At 34.7% G+C, this 26871-nt stretch overlaps 1 protein-coding gene across 1 annotated transcript; it reads right to left on the bottom strand.

The window, feature by feature from the left end:
* Positions 1-8302: 8302 nt before the first annotated feature.
* Positions 8303-10232, bottom strand: LOC114380586 (lysM domain receptor-like kinase 3). Its single transcript, XM_028339716.1, has one exon. The coding sequence runs from the start codon at positions 9926-9928 to the stop codon at positions 8624-8626; it is 1305 nt and encodes a 434-aa protein (XP_028195517.1). The 5' UTR covers positions 9929-10232; the 3' UTR covers positions 8303-8623.
* Positions 10233-26871: the final 16639 nt, after the last annotated feature.

Genomic DNA, 26871 nt, shown 5'->3' with positions numbered 1-26871 from the left:
CCTTGACCTTGTTCTCTTTAATGATAAGTTGTTCGTTTAAAGAAATAGTCGTTTTCTTGGTCTCTGCTAAATCCTTTAAAGCCTCGTTGAACTTCTGGTTCAGGTTCTCCACATCAGAGAACAACTTCTCATTCTTGATGCACTTAACGAAGACCATCTTTTCATGATCAGTAATTTTTTGTTCAAGGCTCTCAATGATGCCAAGTTTAGTGGGGATGACCTCATTCTTCTCATTGAGAGCCTCAATCATCTTTTTTTCTCTCCTTGACACTTAACTCCAATCTTGCTCCCACATTGAAAAATTTAAACCTCTAATAATGAATACTAGATAGCGTTCGAAAAAGAAACATATCTGAAGCATCCATGCTCTCATTTACCCCAATGAAATCCATCATCCTGACATCAAACCTACTGGGCAATTTGTTGGTAGGCATGAGTTCAACACCTTTAGCATTAGAGTGTCATAAAGAACTAACATCGTCCAACGAAGTCACATGATCGAGGTGACATAGAGGATCAGTATTATGACAAATCATGATACCTCTACACCATTTAGGGGGATTTGTTTCCCCTGAAATAAAGAGAAAAATGCTTAAGTTTCAATCCATTTAATTGAGGAAAAACTTTAAGATAAGCAATAACTTAAGTACCTTGTTCTTTGAAGGCACCACTAGAGGCGTAGAAGTATCATTCTCCACGTCGTAGGAACCACCCAAGTTGGTAGCATCACCACCACCAGTGGTGGTCTTCTCAATATTTGGTTTTGAAGGGATCAATGTTTTCAAGGAAGAATCGGTAGTGCCACCAGCAGTAGTGGTCTTTTCGGCATCCGACCTCTAAGGAGTTTTTTTTTCAAGAGTGTCCTCCCAAAGACCCTTATCTTTGTTAGAATCCACTATATGGGTGACTTCAATAGTCTTTGTTGCCTTTTCCTTGGGTTGGTCACCGGCATCACTCGAACTTTTGACTTCCTGTTGTGGTAAGTAAGATTTACCTTCTTCGTCATATCAGTAATCGACTTGGTGGTAAAAAAAATTGAAGAATGGGTACCAACCTCCCTAGAAACTCAGGTGTACCCAAGAAGGATACTTTCCTCGCTTTCTTGTTTGTTTAAGACCTATTATTCTAACACCCTCGACCTTACCTTTCTTTTTCTTCTCTATTTTCTTACATACATTTTTTTTTCTTTTTCAACAACTTCATCCTTTTTTCTAAAATGTTCAAAGACGTCAACCCCCTCATCATACTGAGGACCTCCTTCGCAAGCATAGACTTGCGAGGAACATGTGGAGAACTATCTCCATCAGAACCATAGCAAGACATGGTGAAGGAAAAGAATAGAAACTCGAAGAAACTAGAATAGAGCATACCTAAATGAGAACAACAAACTCAAGGAAGAAAAGTCGCATAGCCAAGCAAGAGCAAAGGAAATAAAAAAATCCAATCTCCACTAGCAACGCTCCCTTGTAAGCACACTTGGTGATCGGGGAAGAAATCAAAGACAAGGTGAAAGGAAAATAAAAGGAGTGAATGTGGGAAAAAAAGAGACCAGGGTTTTATAGTCCTCAAAAAACCCAAACGAAACTTTTTGACTCCCCACCATAAGTTATGATCTTAAAGATTACAAATAATCATGAAGAGCGTGGGCACCAAAATGGTGAAGGAAACTAAATGCCACCACTAAGGTTTTAACTTGCTGTCGTTTGGGATTTTATGACCAGACACAAAAAGACACCACGCAAAAAGACCTGACTGTACCTCTCCACAAATGGCATGCCACATGTTATTGTCTAAAAAAAGTTAAACTTTTTAAGTTATCATGCCCCAAAATAAAAAGTCACATCTGACCTTGTCCAAAAAACACTCGTCTTGACCAAACGCAAACGACATGTCAATTGACCGAGGTCATAAACCTCGAATCATACTCCTCACATCAGTTTACTACGATCACGACTCTTGCTCTCCATGAAGACAAGCCATGAAAATTGATTCTGCGATAACGATCAAGTTGGTCATGCCAATACGTTTCCTCAAGTTGGCACATCTTTAAAAAAAATGCTCGCAATGAATGCTCCCTATCAAACTCTTTCGTCTACTCTAGACTTAGAGCTTGGGGGGCTTGTGTACCATGTGAATCACGATATAGGTTGGACACGACCTCCACTACCGCAACCGATAATTGACCCCCTTATTGAGCCATGATCCATGAAAATCACGGGAACACTTACCGATGTGATAACAAACCTCGTCTATTTATAAGAGCAGAGCTCCAGATGCAAGTAGGTAACATTTCATACTTACTATACTCATGAGAGAACATATCTTGACTAAGCATTAGAGTCTTTTTTTAAATAGTCCTCCCCCCCTGTCATTGTAAAAGGAAGGAACTTGGAAGAGAAAGAGGAAAATCAACTAGATCGAAACACTTTAAGAGGAACAAGTTGACTTTTTATAATTTAATCCTCAAAGATTTATAAACTTAAATTACTTTTAGAAAGAAATCCCGTCAAAATCAATACCTCCTCATTTTAGTTAATACTGTAGATGCAAATGCCTTTGGTGTTTTGATGATGATCATGATGAAGAAAAGCAAATGATGCAAATGATTCAAGAATACAAGCCACAACATCAAGATGATCACTAGTACATTAGGAAGGAAATTCCTAATTGATATAGCAAAAGGTTTGGCCAAGTAATGCATGTTAAAAAGTGTTTTTCAAGAGATTTACTCTCTGGTAATCGATTACCAGAGGATGTAATCGATTACCAGTGGCCAAAAATGCTTTACAACAGCTACTAAATATTTGAATTCAAATTTTAGACTGTGTAATCGATTACACCATATTGGTAATCGATTACCAGCAGTTAATAAACGTTTTAATTCAAATATTAAAGCCTGTAATCGATTACACAACTATTGTAATCGATTACCAGAGGAGATTTTCAGAAAATAACTTTCAAGAGTCACATCTATTCAAATGGTTTATGAATGGCCATCAAAGGTCTATTTATATGTGACTTGGAAACACGAATAACAAGAGAGAGTTTTTGATTGCCCAAAATGTCTTATCCTCTCAAAGATTCCTTGGTCAAACACTTGCATATTCAAATAAGGAATTGTGATTGATCTTCATTGTACAATCTGTCTCTTTTAAGAGAGATTTCTTCTTCTTTTCTTTTACTTCTGAAAAGGGGTTAAGAGACCGAGGGTCTCTTGTTGTAAAGGATTCCTGAACACAAGGGAAGGGTTGTCCCTGTGTGATTCAGACTTTGTAAAAGGATTTTACAAAGAGAGTGGAAAATCTCAAGTGGGTTGCTTGAGTACTGGACGTAGGCACAGGAAGTGACCGAACCAGTATAAATCAAGTTTGCATTTCTCTCTTCCCTTAAACTTCTTTTATTTATTGCTATTTATCTTTTTCCTTTAAAGAAGTTTATTCTGAATTATCTTTTGAGTAATTCATGTTAAGGATGCATTGTTAATCTAAAGAGAGAGAGCAAGATTTAAATTGGGGAATAGTTCTTGTTATCTTAATTCAACCCCCCCTTCTCAAGATATCTGAGGCCACAAGGTCCAACAAGTGGTATCAGAGCGGGATTCTTGTATAAAGTTTAAAAACTTCAAGAATAGATATGGCCTCATCCAACTTTCCATTTCTTGAGGGAAATTCTATTAATAGGCCTTTTATGTTCAATGGCGAGGGTTATCACTATTGGAAAACCCGAATGCAGATTCTTATTGAAGCCATAGATTTAAATATATGGGATGCCATTGAAGTTGGTCCTTTTATTCCTACAAAGGTAGTGGGAAATGTAATTATAGAAAAACCAAGAGAAGAATGGAATGATGATGAAAGAAGAAAGGTTCAATACAATTTAAAGGCCAAAAATATAATCACTTCTGCATTAGGCATGGATGAATTTTTTAGAGTCTCAAATTGTAAAAATGCAAAAGAAATGTGGGATACTTTGCAAGTAACCTATGAAGGCACAACCGATGTCAAGAGATCTAGAATAAACACTCTTATACATGAATATGAAATGTTCAGAATGTTTCAATATGAGACCATAGAAGATATGCAGAAGAGATTTACTTGTATAGTTAATCATCTTGCATCTTTGGGAAAAATATTTCCTAATGAAGATCTGATTAACAAAGTGTTGAGATGTTTAAGCAGGCAATGGCAACCAAAAGTAACAGCAATTGCAGAATCAAGAAATCTCACTAATATGTCTCTTGCCACTCTCTTTGGAAAACTTCAACAACATGAAATGGAACTTATGAGACTTCATCACCATGAAGAGAATGATATAAAGAGAAAAGGAATAACACTCAGAATCTCATCATCTTTTATTCAAGAAGAAAGTGACAAAGAGGACTTGACTGAAACAGAAGAAGATGATGATGATTTCAGACTCTTTGTGAAAAGGTTCAATAAATTTCTGAGAAACAAAAGAAATAAAAGAAAATCAAACATCAATACAAAGAAGAAAGAAGAAGACTCTTCCTTAGCCCCATCATGCTATGAAAGTAATCAACCTTGGCACATGAGATCCGATTATCTTGTCTTTGAAAGAAGAATTGAAAAATCCGACAAGAGGAATCTCAAAGAAAAGAAAGAAAAGAAAGCATAGATCACTTGGGAATGGCATACATCAAAGTTTATTCAACAAACAAAGGCCACTTGATCAACAAGCCCAACAAGTGATGATACCAACAGGTCACTTGTCATTGATTGATTACTTTGATGATTTTTGTCTATGATTGTTAAACTTTTGATTGAGTTTTTGATGCTTGTTTACTCCTTAAGTATTTGATTGTCATTAATGTTTTTGTTTGATAGTTATGTTGATTGTTGTCTTTGATTATGTTTTGATGATTGCTTTTGTTTGATTGTGTTTAATTGTAAGTATTTAATTATATTTGATTGGTGTGTGTTAATTGTTTGATTAATACTTGTTTGAATGAATTAAATACATATTAGTGATGATGATTGATAGTGTTAGATGTATTTAGCATAAACGTAGGTTATTTTAGAGGAACTAGTCTAGTTTATGGTCTGGTAATCGATTACCATATAGTGTAATCGATTACACAAGAACAGGCAGCCTGTAATCGATTACAACATCCTGTAATCGATTACCAGAAGGCTTATTACTCTTGTAATCGATTACCAAGCCTTGTAATCGATTACAACGCGTCCTCATCTATAAATATCACATTTTCCAGAAATCCCTGCGCAGCTCCTTTTCTCTCACGACGTTCTTCCATTCCCAAACCTCCAAATCTTCATATCTCACTCATTTCTCCATCAAATCAACTCCCGTAAATTGCGATCTTCTTCTTTTTCATTTCTCTTTTGCTTTCACCGATTAAAATCTGCAACCACTCCTTCAAATGGCAGAATCGTCAAAGAAACGAAAGGGTTCTTCCGTCTCTGCTTCGGCTTCAAGAGCTCATCGTTCCGGAGCCACTAGCGCATCCACAGCACCAATTCCACCATCATTGTCCTCTTCCCCAGTGTTTTCTTCCGATGAACAGCAGAAACGGTACTCCAATCTTTTCTCATCTCGTTCCATTATCGACCCTAAGTTTATTGATATGGAATTCTTTTCTGCTGAAACCTTTGATTGCATTCAAGCCTTTCAGAACTTAGGTCTTCTACCTTTTATGTCATTACAATTGCCTATTTATCCTGAATTGGTTAAAGCTTTTTATTGTAATCTTGAAATTCAGGACAGCACTCTAATTTCTGAAATTTTTGGGATAAAAATGGTCATTGACCAGTCCCTTTTCCATGACTTAACCAAATTACCCAGTGACGGTGTACCATTTGAAGGTACACTGAATGACGACTGGAAATTTGATTTCTCTGCCCATGATGCCCGCCAGTTGGTTTGCACCAACAATGCGGATATGACCGGACGTCTTCTTGCCGGGTCATTGGCTTTTGAAAGCCGCATCCTTCACTATTTAATTGTGCGTATTTTGCTTCCACGGTCTTCCAACCTTGCCCAGGTTTCTGAGGAAGATCTAATTATCATGTGGGCCTTTCATACAAGGCGTCAACTTGACTGGGCACACTTAGTCAGATATCGCATGCATAAGGCATTGCGATTAAATGCTCCACTACCATATCCACAGCTTGTCACTCTCTTTTTCCACCATTTTCAAATTCCTCTTGTTTCTGAACCTTACGTTCCAATCAAGAGATCCTTCTTAATTGGTGCTGCTGTGATTGCTTCTTTTGGTTACCGCAAAGAGCTTGATGGCTCTTGGGTCAAAAAGGGTGCTCCACCCGCTGATGATGAAGGCAACCAACCAGTTGAAGATAATTCCTCTCTTCTTCGAAAGCTTTTAGAAAAGTTCGATGGTCTTCAAACTTTTGTTGGTGACAAGTTTGATAATATGGAATTGCAAGTCGACATGCGGTTTGATGCCATGGAATCGAGGATCGCCAAAGTTGAAGAAGATGTCTCCTTCATCCGTACTTGCTTTGATCCACCACCACCGCCTCCATCATCCTCTTAGCTTATAAGTTATTATTAAGACTAAGTCTTATTAGTCATTAAGTATTATTAGTACTCTGTTTTAACGCCGTGTATTTGGCTTTTTATTGATCTAGTTATCGTAGTCTTCCACTATAATTATATTTCTAGACATTGCTTTAGTTGATTATGCAAATGTATGGTTTTATTTTGGCTTCATGAATGGCGTTGTTTGGATATTTATTGTGTTTGGTTTTTGATTGTGTTGTATAGTTCTTTTTGATGTTGCCAAAGGGGGAGAGAACTTGAGAGAACTTGGGTTAGAAATCAATTAACTACTCATTAAAGCTAGGCATAGGCATACATGCCAAAAGATAGGGGGAGTAAGGGCTGTTTGAACATGCTATCATCTTGTATATGGTTTGTCTTGATTTCAGGGATTGTCATCATCAAAAAGGGGGAGATTGTAGAAGATCTTTGGTGTTTTGATGATGATCAAAGAGCTTAGAAATCAAGTGATAAAAGTGATCATAAATTCCGAAATATAGGGGGAGTAAACGCACATTTTATCTATACACAATTGGTTGTTGCTTGCTTGAATCTTGATCTCAGGTATTGTATTGTCATCATCAAAAAGGGGGAGATTGTAGATGCAAATGCCTTTGGTGTTTTGATGATGATCATGATGAAGAAAAGCAAATGATGCAAATGATTCAAGAATACAAGCCACAACATCAAGATGATCACTAGTACATTAGGAAGGAAATTCCTAATTGATATAGCAAAAGGTTTGGCCAAGTAATGCATGTTAAAAAGTGTTTTTCAAGAGATTTACTCTCTGGTAATCGATTACCAGAGGATGTAATCGATTACCAGTGGCCAAAAATGCTTTACAACAGCTACTAAATATTTGAATTCAAATTTTAGACTGTGTAATCGATTACACCATATTGGTAATCGATTACCAGCAGTTAATAAACGTTTTAATTCAAATATTAAAGCCTGTAATCGATTACACAACTATTGTAATCGATTACCAGAGGAGATTTTCAGAAAATAACTTTCAAGAGTCACATCTATTCAAATGGTTTATGAATGGCCATCAAAGGTCTATTTATATGTGACTTGGAAACACGAATAACAAGAGAGAGTTTTTGATTGCCCAAAATGTCTTATCCTCTCAAAGATTCCTTGGTCAAACACTTGCATATTCAAATAAGGAATTGTGATTGATCTTCATTGTACAATCTGTCTCTTTTAAGAGAGATTTCTTCTTCTTTTCTTTTACTTCTGAAAAGGGGTTAAGAGACCGAGGGTCTCTTGTTGTAAAGGATTCCTGAACACAAGGGAAGGGTTGTCCCTGTGTGATTCAGACTTTGTAAAAGGATTTTACAAAGAGAGTGGAAAATCTCAAGTGGGTTGCTTGAGTACTGGACGTAGGCACAGGAAGTGACCGAACCAGTATAAATCAAGTTTGCATTTCTCTCTTCCCTTAAACTTCTTTTATTTATTGCTATTTATCTTTTTCCTTTAAAGAAGTTTATTCTGAATTATCTTTTGAGTAATTCATGTTAAGGATGCATTGTTAATCTAAAGAGAGAGAGCAAGATTTAAATTGGGGAATAGTTCTTGTTATCTTAATTCAACCCCCCCTTCTCAAGATATCTGAGGCCACAAGGTCTAACAAATACCACCACCAAACCAAGACTACCCCAGCCCGTGCAAACGTGATGAGTGAAATATATATGTTTTAGTGTCATCCAACACTAGTTATTTATTCCACCTTTGAAATTCAAACTGAAAGCAAGCAAACTTTGTCGCAAGTAATAAAACGCATGCTTTATTTTATACTAACATACGTTGTACTAAAAGATCATCCTACAAATTTCAAGTATAAAATTCAGCTCATCTTTCCGAAAGAGACACTGTTTATAAAAAAAAAAATATACATATTCCACAACTCGCGTCACAATCGAACCATCAAAACCAATTCAATCCAAGACCTAATCACCATGTGAGAAACCAAAAAAAAATTGTTAATTCCCTACGCATATATTGTTCAATAAAGTACCTCTCACTTTAATTGAACTTGTATTAAAAAATGAAGCCGCCAACATTAAGAAGTAAGAACTCATCATCGAGGTCCCAACGAAACAGTCATATCAGGCATCTTAATACTATCTGACCAGATCCTCGACGTCAAATAAAACTTGGAGATCTTGCCAGCGACGCGTCCCATGTTCGGTCTCTTATCTGGATCCACGTGTACACACTCCAGCGCGACACGTGTCCATTTTTCAGCTACATCAACAGGAAAAGAATCTTTCAATCTCCGATCCACCCACCTCCTCAGCTTCCCCTCCACGCTACCTTCGCCGTCGACCACGGCGGCCCTCGCCGCATCAATCACCGACGTCCTCACGAATGTGCGCGTCTTCTCGTCGAACTTGAACTTCAACGGCTCCTCCCCGGACAAAAGCTCCAACATCACCACTCCAAAAGCGTATATATCAGACTTCTGAGTCGCCACGCCGGAGGCTTGAAATTCCGGCGCCATGTACCCCCGCACTCCCTCGAACTGCTTGGATCTCGCCGGCGACGATGTTAATTTCTCCTCGATTTCACTAATTTCGCCTAATTTCTGGTTATCGAGTTCGATTTCGCCGCAGAGCTGCGCGGCGCCGAAGTGGCAAACCCTAGCGTTGAAGGAAGGCTCGGTGACGATGATGCTGCTGCTCTTGATATGGTTATGGACGAAATTGATGTTCAAACCGGTCTTGTTGTGAATGTAATCGAGGCCGTGAGCGAGATCTGTGGCGACCTGCATTCGCGACATCCACGTGGAGAGGACGGTGAAGTGCACGTTGTTTTTGTTGCGGAGGCAGTCGGAGAGGGTGGCGCCGTTGTTGACGAAGTCGTAGACGAGGTAGATGTGGTCGCCGGAGACGGAGGCGCCGAGGAGCTTGATGATGCTGACGTGGTGGCTGCGGCAGACGACGGAGAGGAGTTGCTGGAGCTGTGGAGTTTGGAGCTTGCGGCGGAACTTGCGCTGGAAGACAATGACATCGGCGCCGCGGAGGGTGCAGCGCCAGCAAGGGGTGGAGGAGGAGTGGCGTTTGGCGAGGAAGTTGTTGGTGGCGGCACAGATTTCGGAGAAGTCATAGATGTGAGGGTTTTCGGGGAGAGTGTCACGGAGGGAGGTGAGGGAGGAGAAGCTTGAGATGGTGGTGTCGGAGGAGAGGCGATAGCCGGTGGAGCCGCTGTAGGGTGCGCTGTTGCTGCTGTAGGAGGTGGAGGGGTTGTCGGAGAAAGAGATGGGCCTGGGACTGGGCCTCGACGAGGGTGTTCTTGGGCTTTGGGTGGCTTGTTGTTGGGAGCGAGTGGGACTGGCCGCGTTGGTTGCCATCTTTGTCTTGCACATAGTAAAAGGAGGAAGCATATGAAGGGCTCTTTATATATATATATATATATATATATATATACACACACTGCCTGGGGACAGTTGAATTTGGAGCTTTCAACTTTGAAGATTCAACGGTGATTAGGAAAGCAGTAGCCAAAGGGAGGGATGATTAAAAGCTCGTCGTTATTTTGGTTTTATAGCAAATTACAGAAGAAAGATTAAGTAGTGCGATGTCGTTTCCTTCGCGACCTTATCACATCCTGTAGTAGGTAATTAATTAATTGAAGAAAAATGGTTCTTTTCTTGCTCACGCTTTCTTCTTTCTATTAAGTCGACACCCAATTTTGCGGCTGCGATTCCTTCTGCTTGTGGGCACAAAGTGCAAACGCGCCTACCTTTATTCTCTATTCATAAGAGCGTTCTGGAGTGGGATGGAGATATTTTCAAAGCATTTTTTTTTTCTTAATTTTGATTTGTCATAATCGAAAAGAGTTTCACGAGTTATTAGAATCGAAGATATTGTTAGGGTTTACAGTAACATATTTTTGATCAAATTCACTTGATCTTTATTAAATTATTTGAATCTCACTGTCTGCTTAACGAGTCTTATTAATTATTTGATGAAGCTTTATAAATTTTGTCTAATAATTAATTGATAAAGCATGCATTATATATTTGCTAGAATTAATTTTCTGTCGGTTTTGTAAACTCTAAGTGAATGTTAAAAAGAAAAATAACTTTAAACCAGAAGCAATTAATTAAAGTCAATAGATTAACTTATTACATTAGAATTAGTTGACTAAATTGTTTGTTTGTTTGTTAGTTGTTATTACTAATTTGTTTTATTTTAAGTTGAATCTTGCGTGTGGACAACATGGACTTACGGAGGTCAAGGGTTTAAATAAGTCCTTTCTGACCCCCATCATGATGAATAACTATACAATTTTTTGTATGAAGATGAATAACTGTACGGATCAATAACTTCTACCATTACTTTTTAATTTATGTATAAAGTTAGGAAACATTATTTTTATTTGGATTTAATGTAGATAAAAAAAGAGAAAATATAAAATAAAAATTACTTTTTTTTAAATGAAGGGAAAAAAGTAAATAGTTTTTATTTGATTAAAAAGAAAATTTATTTTAAATAGTCTTTATATCCTTTTAATATAAAGATAAATAAATGAATAAAAAGATAGATTTTTCATTTCAAAATAATTTTTCGTTTTCTCTCATTTTATTCCCATTGGAGAAGAATGAGAGAACAAAAAGATTATATATATATATATATATATATATATATATATATATATATATATATATATATATATATATTTACAATTGAACCAGAGAAAATATTATAATTTTTTCGCTTAAATTTTTCCTTTTACATCATTTTCCCCCATTCTCTTGAGATTGTTTTTCCTGGAATAAGAAAATATTTATTAGTTTCGTACCTTATCAAATTCCTCATTCAACTTTGGAGAAATATTAGTTGTTTCTTCATTATTATTATTATTATTATTATTATTATTATTATTATTATTATTATTATTTGGTTTAATGCATTGAAGGGCTCGACTATTCAAAGGATATATGTTTAGAAAGAGTTTTATAAGGGAAAGAAGATATGTTTTTATTTTAATTTAAGGGAATTATGTAATCTTTATAAAAAGTTTTAAAACGATATATTAAATTGATATTAATCTATTATAAAATTTGATACTTATTGAATTACAGAGTAATTATTAAAATTAAAAAGTTTTATTGTTTTACTTTTGAATCTCATTCTCATGAGTGATCATCAACAATTAAATTTCCGCACCTTATGACTGGCCTGGCCTATATAGCAAATGTGAACACAACTCATCACTGAGAATGATTTCCTTAATTAGCAGCCAATCAGCTATGCGACTTTCTTTCTGAAATCCTGCAATTTTTGTGATGTAGCTTTTGTGGATTCTCCGCGTTTCAATTGAAAAGTTCTGAAAACTTTGCCAGTAATTAAACCACGGTTGAATAGGACTATGTATCAACTTCCAACTTCACAAACATAATACTTCCTCCCTTCCTGAATATAACACGTTTTAGAGAGAGAAAAAATTACTGGGTGTATTGCATAATATAAATAATTGTTTTACATAATTAAAATTATAATAAATAAAATAATTTTAAATATACAAATTATATAAATATATGAGTAAATTAAGTATTTAACTTATATAAAACGTAATCAAGCTATTCCTAATTATTTATTTTTCTTGAATTTCGCATTCATTGATATTTTGTTCGATATATTTTTTGCTATACAATTCTAAAATCATAAGAAGGTATAACGTCTATGTTATAATACACACTACAAATAATAATTATATATTTTTCTACTTAAATTTCTATAATGTCATTAATGCGTAATTTTCAAGCCTATAAACTTTTAAAACTGGCCTGCAAGTTGCGGAGATAAGTTGACGAATGCTATATATTTGTTACTATATGCCGTTGACTTTTGACTTTTGACTATTAGCTTTAATGACAATTGTGAGAGGAAAATTGATAAAGGTAAATCATTATTAATGTTAAAGGAAAGTTTGCTATATATTTGTTAAAACATATAACTATGTGAAAAGAAACACCTTCTTAGTCATATAATTATGTGGGACTCAAGTTGGAGTATGGTAAATAGAAAAATGTAATTAAAAAATCACTGAAATAACTAATCAAGTTTTTCGAATCAGTGAGTATTTCCTACGATTAATATATTACTTGCTGGTAAGAATTATATATTATGAAAAATTCTCTGTTCAAAGTTTAATTTAGTTTGATTATCAAAAATTAATTTCCACCATCAACCATAGGCTTTCACATTGGAGTTTCTCAATCTCTCAGCTCAAACAATCAACTCATACGGTAATTTATTGTTTACTTTTATTTCACCTTACAATAATGGACCACAAAACTTACAACGAATAAATGAAAAGGAAAAAGAAAATATAAGGGGTGTTTAGTTCGGTTGTTTTCTGTTTTTCATTTTCCTGGAAATAAAAAAAATGATGATGAAAATGTGTTTTGTTAGATTTTTATTTTCATTTTCAGTGAAAATATTTTCCCAAACGAATCAAAATCTGAAAACAATAAAATTTTGCTTTTAATATTTTCAGTTCAAACCAAGAACCTCATTTTACGTAAGATGAAAACGCGAAACTGGTCAAATACAGGCTAAAGGCCCAAGTGGAGAAGGACGAAGGCCCAAGTGGAGAAGGACAAAGCCCCCGAGTGGAGAAGGATGAAGGCCCAAGTGGAGAAGGATGAAGGCCCAGAGGCAGAGACACTATCAAGACTATTAATTGTTGCTGAAGGCCCAAACTAATTTGAAGGCCCAAGTTAAATAAGTTTTTAGTTATATGGCATTTGACAAAATTTGGTGAGAGTTTCTCTCTGGGTTCCTTGTTGAACCAATTATCAGACTTATCAAGGTAATCCTTGTGGCGTCTACCCTGACTTATCTTCCTTCACCGGAAGTGGCGTCTTAGTTATATGGCATTTTGATAAAATTTGGTGAGAGTTTCTCTCTGGGTTCCTTGTTGAACCAATCTCAGACTTATCAAGGTAATCCTTGTGGCGTCTGTCCAGACTTATCTTCCTTCACCGGAAGTGGCGTCTACCCTGACTTATCTTCCTTAACCGGAAGTGGCGTCTACCCAGACTTATCTTCCTTCACTGGAAGTGGCGTCTACCATGACTTATCTTCCTTCACTGGAAGTGGCGTCATCCAAACCTTCGTAGCCTGTATCAAACGATCCGCTCCTACTCAGGTTCGCTTTGAACACGAAATTGAGGCAGTTAGAGGCTTTTTTTTGGCAGAAAATCGTGTACCAAATCCCCTTATCTAGATTCTCCTCTGAATTCTGAGCGTTTTGATATATAGTGGGCCTCAAACGGACAACCGTAACGAAAGTTATGAGCATTTGAAGTTTAATTGTCATATCTGTTATCTTATCTATTATCCTATCTGTTATCTTATTTGTTATCATATCTGTTATCCAAATTAAATCTAATTTGTTATCCAAATCTGATCTATTATCCAAATCAAATCAAATCAAATTTTTTATCCAAATCAGATTTGTTATCCAAATCTAATCTGTTATCCAAATCAAATCCAATCTGCTATCCAAATCAAGTCCAAGTTATTATCCCAAATCAAATCTGTTACTCTGATAATTATATTGTCTTTCCTTTTATTTTATATTACCTTGTGTGTCTAATTCGGTCCATCCAGGAACTTAAGAGGGAGTGAGTGGTAAAAGGCAAGAGTGAAAACATCACACAAAAGCCTATATTGAGAGCATCAAACACGAGTGAACTACCATTAAAGAGAGAAACACGTGAGTAGAGTGTGGTGAGGTCCTGAATTTTTTTTTAATTTACTGCAAAATTCTTTGTTCCTTAATCATGGCAAGAGCTGGTGACAATGGTGGTGTATATCATCAACTGGACGAATCTCAACGCTTATTTCTGGACGCGTGGATTACACAAATGCAACGTTTGTTGAACCGTAACAAAGAAAAGCCCTACAGACGAATAGCCAAATCTTCCTCATTTACTCTTAAACCTCTATCCCCTAGAGAAGTGTGTGATGACCAAATCAGAATGGGAGAAAAGAGAGAACAAGAGAAAGAAAATAGTGAGGCACCACAAAGGAATATGAAAAAGAAGAGTGATACACCCGAGGAAAAGAGTGATACACATAAGAGAGAGAGTGATACACATGAGAGAAAATTTAATTATTTTGCAGAGGCGAGTGAAGTGAGGAAAGTGTTACCTGCTCATGAACCACTCAATCTACAGTATTGCAAAGACAGTAAAATTTCTACTCATAATTCTAATGAGTTTACTATTTCTATTTCTCCTAGTGTTCAACCCTTATTGCAGGAATTTAAAAATGTCTTTCCTATGGAGATTCCTCATGGACTACCACCTTCAAGAGGCATAGAACATCAAGTTGATCTCCTTCCAGAAGCTTCATTGCCTAACAGGCCAACTTCCAACAGCAAGCCCCAAGAGACTCAGCATAAGGATGCACAGACCAAAGTTGCGTATGTAAAAAAATTGTATGACCAAGTGAAGGTGCAAATTGCAAAGAAGAATGAAAGCTATGCCAAGCAAGCCCACAAGAAAAGGAAGGAAGTGGTACTTGAACCCAGTGATGATCTTGGACATTTGAGGACAAATGTTTTCCAAGAAGGAGGGAATGATGAGAATCCTGAAATTGGCCATATACAGGCTAAAGGCCCAAGTGGAGAAGGGCGAAGGCCCAAGTGGAGAAGGATAAAGCCCCCGAGTGGAGAAGGATGAAGGTCCAGAGGCAGAGACACTATCAAGACTATTAATTGATGCTAAAGGCCCAGATTAATTTGAAGGCCCATAATAAATATGTTCTATTTAGTTATAATTTTTATTTATTGTAATTTTGGCCCAAACTGTTTAGAAGGCCCATGTCTATTTTTATCTTTTTGTTCAGATACACTATAAGTATTGGTTTTTATTTTCAATAAAAAAAAACTTTTGGCATTTTGATCAAATTTGGTGAGAGTTCCTCTCCGGGTTCCTTGTTGAACCAATTATCAGACTTATCAAGGTAATCCTTGTGGCGTCTACCCTGACTTATCTTCCTTCATTGGAAGTGGCGTCTACCCTGACTTATCTTCCTTCACTGGAAGTGGCGTCTACCCAGACTTATCTTCCTTCACCGGAAGTGGCGTCTACCCTGACTTATCTTCCTTCACCGGAAGTGGCGTCATCCAAACCTTCGTAGCCTGTATCAAACGATCCGCCCCGTAAGATTCACATCATCTGGTATCAGAGCTTCGGCTCTTGATACAGGTTCTATCCTATCCTATCCTTTTTTTTTTCTTCGTAATTTGTCTAGGTTCGTGTTTTGTCCTTGTTCTGTTATTTGTTTTCTTATTTGCGTCTTGTTGCGTTCTTGTTTGTGTCTTTGTTTCGTTCTTGTTCTTGTCACGTTTGTGTTCTTGTTGTTGTTCTTTTTTCTAGTGTCTTTCAGACTTTGTGTCAAAAAAAAAAATTTCGGTTCTGTTTCAAGTAAAAAAAAAAAGTTGCAGAAATTTTGAAAAAAAAAAAGAAGAAAAGAAGAAAAAGAAAAAAGAGAAAGTGGGTGTTTGATCTTTGAACACGAAATTGAGGCAGTTAGAGGCTTTTTTTTGGCAGAAAATCGTGTACCAAATCCCCTTATCTAGATTCTCCTCTGAATTCTGAGCGTTTTGATATATAGTGGGCCTCAAACGGACAACCGTAACAAAAGTTATGAGCATTTGAAGTTTAATTGTCATATCTGTTATCTTATCTATTATCCTATCTGTTATCTTATTTGTTATCATATCTGTTATCCAAATTAAATCTAATTTGTTATCCAAATCTGATCTATTATCCAAAGATGATGTGAATCTTACGGGGCGGATCGTTTGATACAGGCTACGAAGGTTTGGATGACGCCACTTCCAGTGAAGGAAGATAAGTCATGGTAGACGCCACTTCCAGTGAAGGAAGATAAGTCTGGGTAGACGCCACTTCCGGTGAAGGAAGATAAGTCAGGGTAGACGCCACTTCCGGTGAAGGAAGATAAGTCAGGGTAGACGCCACAAGGATTACCTTGATAAGTCTAATAATTGGTTCAACAAGGAACCCAGAGAGAAACTCTCACCAAATTTTATGAAAATGCCAAGGGTAGACGCCACAAGGATTACCTTGATAAGTCTGATAATTGGTTCAACAAGGAACCCGGAGAGAAACTCTCACCAAATTTGATCAAAATGCCAAAAGTTTTTTTTATTCAAAACAAAAACCCATACTTATAGTGTAGCTAAACAAAAAGATAAAAATAGACATGGGCCTTTTAAACAGTTTGGGCCAAAATTACAATAAAAATAAATTATAACTAAAAACTTATTTAACTTGGGCCTTCAAATTAGTTTGGGCCTTCAGCAACAATTAATAGTCTTGATAGTGTCTCTGCCTCTGGGTCTTCATCCTTCTCCACTTGGGTCTTCATCCTTCTCCACTCGGGGGCTTTGTCCTTCTCCACTTGGGCCTTCGTCCTTCTCCACTTGGGCCTTTAGCCTGTATTTGGCCAGTTTCATGATTCTCATCATTCCCTCCTTCTTGGAAAACATTTGTCCTCAAATGTTCAGGATCATCACCGTGTTCAAGTACCACTTCCTTCCTTTCCTTGTGGGCTTGCTTGACATAGCTTTCGTTCTTCTTTGCAATTTGCACCTTTACTTGGTCATACAATCTTTTCACATACTCAACTTTGGTATGTGCATCCTTACGTTGAGTGTCTTGGGGATTGCTTTTGTAAGTTGGCCTGTTAGGCAATGAAGCTCCGGGGAGGAGATCAACTTGATGTTCTATGCCTCTTGAAGGTGGTAGTCCATGAGGAATCTCCTTAGGAAAGACATTTTTAAATTCCTGCAATAATGGTTGAACACTAGGAGAAATAGAAATAGTAAACTCATTAGAATTATCAGTAGAAATTTTACTGTCTTTGCAATATTGTAGATTGAGTGGTTCATGAGCAGGTAACACTTTCCTCACTTCACTCGCCTCTGCAAAATAATTAAATTTTCTCTCATGTGTATCACTCTTTTCCTCGGGTGTATCACTCTTCTTTTTCATATTCATTTGTAGTGCCTCACTATTTTCTTTCTCTTGTTCTCTCTTTTCTTCCATTCTGATTTGGTCATCACACACTTCTCTAGGGGATAGAGGTTTAAGAGTAAATGAGGAAGATTTGGCTATTTGTCTGTAGGGCTTTTCTTTGTTACGGTTCAACAAACGTTGCATTTGTGTAGTCCACGTGTCCAAAAATAAGCGTTGAGATTCGTCCAGTTGATGATATACACCACCATTGTCATCAGCTCTTGCCATGATTAAGGAACAAAGAATTTTGCAGTAAATTAAAAAAAAAAAAAATCAGGACCTCACCACACTCTACTCACGTGTTTCTCTCTTTGATGGTAGTTCACTCGTGTTTGATGCTCTCAAAATAGGCTTTTGTGTGATGTTTTCACTCTTGCCTATTACCACTCACTCCCTCTTAACTTCCTGGATGGATCGAATTAGACACACAAGGTAATATAAAATAAAAGGAAAGACAATATAATTATCAGAGTAACAGATTTGATTTGGGATAACAACTTGGACTTGATTTGGATAGCAGATTGGATTTGATTTGGATAACAAATCTGATTTGGATAAAAAAATTGATTTGATTTGATTTGGATAATAGATCAGATTTGGATAACAAATTAGATTTAATTTGGATAACAGATATGATAACAAATAAGATAACAGATAGGATAACAGATAAGATAACAGATATGACAAGTAAACTTCAAATGCTCATAACTTTTGCTACGGTTGTCCGTTTGAGGCCCACTATATATCAAAACGCTCAGAATTCAGAGGAGAATCTAGATAAGGGGATTTGGTACACGATTTTCTGCCAAAAAAAAGCCTCTAACTGCCTCAATTTCGTGTTGAAAGATCAAACACCCACTTTCTCTTTTTTCTCTTTCTTCTTTTCTTCTCTTTTTTTTTCTTCAAAATTTCTGCAACTTTTTTTTTTACTTGAAACAGAACCCAAACAATTTTTTTTTACGACACAAAGTCTGAAAGACACTAGAAACAAGAACAACAACAAGAACACAAACGTGACAAGAACAAGAACGAAACAAAGACACAAACAAGAACGCAACAAGACGCAAACAAGAAAAACAAATAACAGAACAAGGACAAAACACGAACCAAGACAAATTACAAAGAAAAATAATAGGATAAGATAGAACCTGTATCAAGAGCCGAAGCTCTGATACCAGATGATGTGATCCTGACTAGGAGCGGATCGCTTGATACAGGCTACGGATATTTGGATGACGCCACTTCCGGTGAAGGAAGATAAGTCAGGATAGACGCCACTTCCGGTGAAGGAAGATAAGTCCGGGTAGACACCACTTCCAATGAAGGAAGATAAGTCAGGGTAGACGCCACAAGGATTACCTTGATAAGTCTGATAATTGGTTCAACAAGGAACCTAGAGAGAAACTCTCACCCAATTTTATGAAAATGCCAAACCTGCAGCCACATCCTCGTATGGAAAGTCAGCAACACCCAGTGTAGGTGGAAGCAAACATAACACCTCCACTTCCTCATCCAATACTGGAACCAGAAACATAAAATGTTTCAAGTGCTTAGGCAGAGGACATATTGCTTCTGAATGTCCAACCAGGAGGACCATGATCATGAAGGCTGATGGAGAAATCACTAGTGAGTCTGAAATCAGTGAAGAAGAAGTGGAAGAAGAAGAGTATGAGGAAGGAGAGGTTCCCAAAACACAGGAAGTCCAAGCTTCAACCTAGAGGAGACGGACCATTCCAAGTGTTGGAGAAGATCAACGACAATGCCTACAAGATTGACTTGCCTAATGAGTATAATGTAAGTGCCACTTTCAATGTGTCTGATCTATCTCTTTTTGATGCAGATGGAGGAGCCTTGGATTTGAGGACAAATCCTTTTCAAGAAGGAGGGAGTGATGAGGACATAACCAAGGGCAAGGACCATGAAGCACTTTAAGGTCCCATGACCAGAGGCAGACTTAAACAAGCCCAACACGTCATAGAGACAAGGCTGGTCATTTGTATAGCTGCCATTGATGATGATTGAAGGCCCAAGTGGAGAAAGATGAAGGCCCAGAGGCAGAGGCACTACCAAGACTACTAATTGTTGTTGAAGGCCCAAACTAACTTGAAGGCCCAAGTTAAATAAGTTTTTAGTTATAATTTATTTAAACAAATATAAAAATACATTTTCTTTCAGTGTTTTTATTTCTTGAAATTAGCAATGAGTCAAATCAAACATATTTTCAAAATTCTAATTTTTTAAAAATGAAAACAATTTTCAGAAAATAAAAATAAAAAATAAAACAAAAAATAAAAATACAAATCAAACGGCCCACAATGTCACAAACCTAAACCTGGGAGGCAATTACAATGTGAAGTGTGAACTGATGATGAGATACGGACTCTTGCTTCCTGCACTGTTTTCGCATTCTTTTTGAAATGCATTTGTTTTTTTATCTTTTGGACTGGTCATTTAGGAAACCAAAAAAGAGGTGTATTCCGGAATGTAAATTACATTTTGGAATCATCATTCTAGAGCCGAAAGGGGATACAAGAATTAATTAGAGGTGCAGGAAGTAACTGCCCGAAATAGGGCATATGCAAAATAGCAGGTGGACGTTAACCTTGTGTAGCTTTCAGAGGCCCAGAGCAAGAAAAAAAATGTAAGGCACTCAATGATGGTCAGATATTTCACTTTCGTCCTTTCACAACGCCGTTTTTTTTATTTATTTATTGTTTAGGGGTATTTTTTTATTTTTTCGATTGGGTTGTTGTTAAATAATTATGCAAAAGGAATAAATTGCATCTGGTGTCGTGACGCGTGTTACAACTTCACATCTTTTTTAAAAAAGTTATAAGTTATTTTTTTTATGACTTTAAAATCATAACAATTTATTTTTTTTATTCTTCCGACTTAAAAACGTAAAAAAAAATTTATGACTTTAAAGTCGTAAAATTTTCTCTTTTAGAAAACGTTAAAGTTATTTGTTCTTTAAAAAAATAATTTTTTATGTTTTTTTTAATTTTTCCAAATTACAGAAAAATTTATTTATTTAATTATCAAATAAATAATTTTAATTTTACTTATTAATAGTTTTTATTTAATATGGTGTATATTTTTTATGGTTTTATTTTATTTTAATTTTTTATTATTTAAAATATATTAAATATTTTTAATATTTGTTTATTTAAATTTTTTTGTTTATTTAAAATTTAGATAATCTATTAATAAAAATACATACTAAAATTAATGTATTATGTTGTTTTTAATTTTAGTATGAATATACAATGAAATGGATGAACCAATTTCAAATAGACCTAAAAAATATCCACGGTGTAGACATGAAGGACATAATCGTACTAATTGTTTATACAAATAAGTACATGATTGATATAATTTTTATTTTTTATGTTTTTTTAATTTGTATTGTTCATTTTATATTAATGTATTATATTGTTTTCAATTTTAGCATGTACTTTTATTAATAGATTACCTAAATTTTAAATAAACAAAAAAATTTAAATAAAAAAATATTAAAAATATATAATATATTTTAAATAATAAAACATTAAAATAAATTAACAACATATAAAATAAAATCATAAAAAAATAGACACCATGTTAAATAAAAACTATTAATAAGTAAAATTAAAATTATTTATTTGACAATTAAATAAATAATTTTTTTTGTAATTTGGAAAAATTTAAAAAAATGTAAAAGAAATAAAAACTTGTTTTTTTAAAAAAAGAAAAAACTTTAACATTTAAAAAAAAAGGTTTAAAGTCGTAAAACCAAAAAAATAAATTTTACGACTTTCAAGTCATAAAAACAAAAAAAAATTATTTATGACTTTAAAGTCATGAAATAAAATTTAACTGAAGTCGTAAATAATTTTATGACTTTAATTAAAAAAATACAAAATCATAACAGGTATCATTACTTTTAACTCAAAAGTCGTAAAAACTATCACGACTTATCTCCGTTTGTCACAACTTCTACTCAAAAGTTGTGACAATTATCACTACTTATCCTCTTTTGAGTAATTATTTAAAAATAATCCCAATTGAAAAAAAACCCTAATAAGTAAAAAAGCCTCACAATGCATTAATGCTCTGATATCAGTGCGCTTTTTGGAGTTTAGCTTATTGGCACAAATGAAATAATGAGCCTTGTAATGATAAAAATGTCGACTCAAATAACATAAACTAGTATTGGAGACGGCCAGTAAGAATATAATCTATCTATGTCTGTATACAGATATATTATATACTAGTAAGTACAAATATATTATATACTAGTAAGTAAGCCGTCTGTATGCACGACTCGTGTTGGTTCGTATTATTATTTTTAAATGTAAAATTCACAAAAAACTAATAAGGTCAACACATAAATTCAGAGTTAATTAATAATCTAGTACATATACACATAAAGAAACAGATGAAAAGTTAATCAGTTGTCCGGTACACATAATGATAAACAAAAATAAAACATAAAAATATATATTACATAATAAGATGATTCTAAAATTTTAAAATTTGATACGTGGTGTTGCAATTGATGAAGATGTTGCCACGTATGGTAACCAGATTTCCTGTTAATAGCATATAAGGTCCCTTGAAGCAAAGTTGTTCAAACAGTTTTGTTTGATGGTGGTGGAAAAGATGATAAAGTATCCTATTAATTAAAATGAATGATGAGTTAATTGAAAATCTAGAGAACTTTTAATGTATGGAATAGCTATGTAATATTTAATCTCATTGCAATTGAAAATAACTCTTCTTGTTACTTCATATTGCACATTTTCTCCAATTTCAAACCAAATTTGTATTAACTTGTAATTGAAAGGGTAAGAAGCGGAGGAAATAACACTGGTTAGTAAATGATGAGTTGGTTGAATTGACATATTACAATTTAATGTAATTTAAAGAATATACCTAATCTTTAATGCACTTAATTTACTCAAATTTGGATTGTAGAATACTTTGGTCACATTTGAGATCGTTTGAATAACAATGTTACCTGAAAATTCATTGTTAACAACTTAATTTGTAGAATAAAGAAAATGATTAACATAATTAAATTTGATAAATATTATATGGCTTTTTTTTACTAAAAATGGATACTTTTAAGCGTTATTTTTCAATCGAGTACGAGTTTTAAAAAATTACCTAAAGAGGATAAGTTATAACAGGTGTTACGACTTCTGAGTTAGAAATCGTAACACTTGTTACAACTTTCTATTAATATATCAGTAACACTCTAAGTAAGACGTCAAAATGAGAGAACCACTTGCTTGTTTAGATGCAATAGATACAATATTGTGTAAATAAGAATTATAAGTGTGAACGACACCTCCTTTTATAAATTACATCGAAGTAAATAATGTTTTAAATAATGAATACTAACTATTGCATCCACCATCAGTAAACATAATAATAGTTACCATAAAATAATGAATTCTTCAACTAATTTAATATTTTAAAAACCTAAATTAATAATAACTAAACACTAATATACTAAAACATAAAATAATGAGTAAACAAAATTAATTTAACATGTATAATAATTCATCTAACTAAACCCTAAATTAATAATAACTAAACACTAATATACTAAAACATAAAATGATGTATGATACAGTGGAATCTTGCCACTCATAGCTCATATCTCGTGAAGCATGCTTATAGGGTCTCTTACATGAAATGGTGTATGATACTGTCGAATCTTGCTAGAAATAAAGCTAGTCAATAATAACTTATCTGGCCAGAAATAAAGCTACTCAATAATAACTTGTATCACGGACCACTAAAACAATTATAAGTTATGTATATTGGACTCCAGGTGATGCATCAATATTATACAAGTTAAGATATCAGAAGGTAATACTTGGGCAAAAAAACCAATACTTGTGTCAAATGTCAACCACTACCTTACACCACCCAACTTTCATTCTTCTCCATTCTTATTTTGATCTTTCTATCCATTTTGTTTTGTTCTTCATTTTCAACCAATGGCACATGCACAACCCGAACCAATTGATGGCTCCTTGTTGCGCTTACAAGACAACCATATCTCAAATCAAGTGTTGGAAGACCAAGAGAGAATGATTCATCAGAGGTATAATTTTGTTTGGGCTTTTATCCACTTGGATTGGATAGATAGTCGGGTCAAAAATATAATCACTTTAGCTGGTTTCTGTCATGTTATAAATGATGGAAAAGTTAATATTAACCAGCATTTGGTTAGTGTGTTGATTGAACGTTGGAGAACCGAGACACACATTTCATTTTCCACATGGAGAGGCAACCATTATTTTATAGGATGTGGCCCTATAGTTGGGTTTGAAGATTGATTGATTGTCGGTAACCGATATCATCACTGATGATGTACGTGTTGCTTGTCAGAATTACTAGGGGAAACTCCATTTGATAAGTATGTAAAGGGTAAAATGATTTATCTAAGTTGGTTGCGGCAAAATTTTCAGCAACTTCCTGTTGATGCTAATGATGTTTTCATTGCACAACATGTTAGAGCTCATATCATGATGCTCGTAGGCAATTATTTGATGCCAGATACATTAGGTGCAAAATTTCATTTTATGTATCTCTTTTTATTATCAAATTTAACTGAGGCAAGTCATTATAGTTGGGGTGCAGCAGTATTAGCATCCCTTTTCCGAGCTCTAGATCGGGTTGTGAAGCTGGACCAAATAGAAATTGATGGATGTTTGTTGTTGCTACAGTCATGGGCGTGAGACCACATTAAATGTATTACCCCAAAGATAGATCACCTATCCATGAAAGAAGCACAAGAAGGACTCGGATTTCCTCTTGCAAGAAGGTGGTCTCATCCAAGGACCAAAACAAATATTCCCACCAATTCAATGAGATTGATACACATCATATTTGATAGACTACATATTATTGAGGTTCATTTCTTAATTTTGAGTATATTTTTTTATGTTTCTTATTCAATTATAAATATGTGATAATAATAATGTATGTGTTGCAGTTCTTGTGAACTCCTTATGACACACTAGAAATAAGGTCATTAATTAATGATGTTGAGGTATCAATGAATGTTCGGGCAAAAGTTCCTCTCATATATTTTGCAATTGTGAAATGGCATCCAATAGACAGGGTCATGAGACAATTTGGATTGTGACAAATTATTCCAGATGACCCGTCAAACCTAGATCAACTCCTACACATAGATATGCGAAGGAGAACAAATATTTTTTGGCCTCACCATCATCGTCACTGGATTTCCAAATGGAATCATTAGAATGATTATATTGTTCAAGGTGAAATGGACCAATGTCTTTTGCATGAAAATTCAGAAAACATGCAATGGTATATACGTCGAACTAGACGATATATATCGCGTGAAGGAGTACTATCTACTGAGGTTGTAAGTTTAATTTACATTTTAAAAAAATTATTGATATTATTATTCATTATTATTTCTAACTTTGTAAATTTGAATCACAGTAGTATTCTGGTCATCACCAACTTCAATCATATGCAGAACCCAATGTACCTCCAGCGCATGTTCCTGGATTTATGTCCCAACATGATCCATCACAAACACAATATCAATCAGCAGCTTTCTCTGGATGTGTGTTTCAAGGATGTCAACAAAGTTTTCAACTAGTGGGATTCTCATCATATATGCATCAATACTCATTTCAAGTCCCTTCTGTCTCAAATATTTTTTTATGGCCCCTCACAAATATTTGCCACCACTTTCAACACTCCACCATCTGCATATAATCTACCACCATCAACCTCTTATTATCGTCCATCATTACCTACTCAAATGCATGACATAGGTCATGAAAATGAGGAGGATGATGATGATGGTGATGATGATGATGACAACGGTGGTGATCATGTTCTTCAACAACAACACACAATTATACGTGAGCATCCTAGAACAAGAGGAGGTAGAGATCGTAGACCAATAGGACAACAAACATAGACAAATCTAGTCCAACAAGATGAGAGACCGAGACACATATCTATAAGAACTCGTTGTAGGACATCATCTCATTATTAGTTAAAAGAATATGTAAGTTTCATTTAAATGTCATCAATTTTTAAATTAAAGTGTTTCAAATTTTTAGTATCTCCTTTTAGTTTTATTATGTATTTTTATTAATAGATTATCTAAATTTATAACATTTTAAATAACAAAATATTAAAATAAATTAATAACATATAAAATAAAACCATAAAAAATATACTATTAATAAGTAAAATTAATATTATTTATTATTCATTTAAATAATTTTTAAAATTTTAAAAAAAATTAGAAAAAAATAAACCATAAAAAAATTATAAACTTTGAAAATAAAATAACTTAAACATTAAAAAAAGTGGTTTACGATTTCAAAAAAAAAAAAAGGTTTTACGACTTTAAAGTCGTAAAAAAAATCTTAATAACTTTAGAAATATGAATAAAAAATATTGGATGGATAATGTGTATACTTTTCTTATATGAATGTTTTTCTTTTTGAAGTTACCAAATACTCAAATATGTCGTGATTTTATAACTCGTCAAACACCGCAAGATTGGACACCAAGTTTCACCCAACTTAAGACAAACTAAATTGCAGAATGCAACCAATAAACTTGCCAGGGTTACCATTCATACCTTGTACTGCTGCAAAAACAAAGCTTAATTAATTTTCATTTTTTAAAATTAAATTAATTTACCGGTCCTTGAAATTTCTACCGTAAAATTAATTTTCATGCACTAATAGTCCCCGTTCAATTCAAAACACTAGAGAAATAAAATTCCCAACTAATCAACAATTTCAAACAATCAATTGAACAAGTTAACAAGGTTGAGAGAAGAAAGAAGAAACACTTTGGGTGAACAACATGCAAAAGAGAAGGACGAATCTTAATGCTTCAGTAAACCAGATCAAACATCCTTCCACGGGAATTCCCTGCACCTCCCATTTGCTGCATAAACAAAGCTCAAGTGCCGAAGGTGGTGTTCACTCCAATGCCTCCTCATATCAGAATTCACGGCCTAACATTATGGTGCGCAAACCACCCAAGTGTTTTCCTATTTCTTCTCGCCTCAGAAACCTTCAACGAAAACGCCCAAACGCAGCTCTTTTGCAGCGTCGTGGTGGGTTTGTTTCTCTAGGAATTTTTGTGATAGGGATTGTAAATCAACCTACGTACTTCAAAAAGAAAATCATTTGTATAAGAAAAGTATACACAGTATCCATCTAATATTTTTTTTCATATTTCTAAAGGTATGAAGATTT

This window comes from Glycine soja, chromosome 12 (assembly GCF_004193775.1).
Source record: "Glycine soja cultivar W05 chromosome 12, ASM419377v2, whole genome shotgun sequence".
Taxonomy (NCBI): Eukaryota; Viridiplantae; Streptophyta; class Magnoliopsida; order Fabales; family Fabaceae; genus Glycine; species Glycine soja.
The sequence above is the reverse complement of the archived record's forward strand: the minus strand, read 5'-3'. Positions and strand labels throughout refer to the sequence as shown.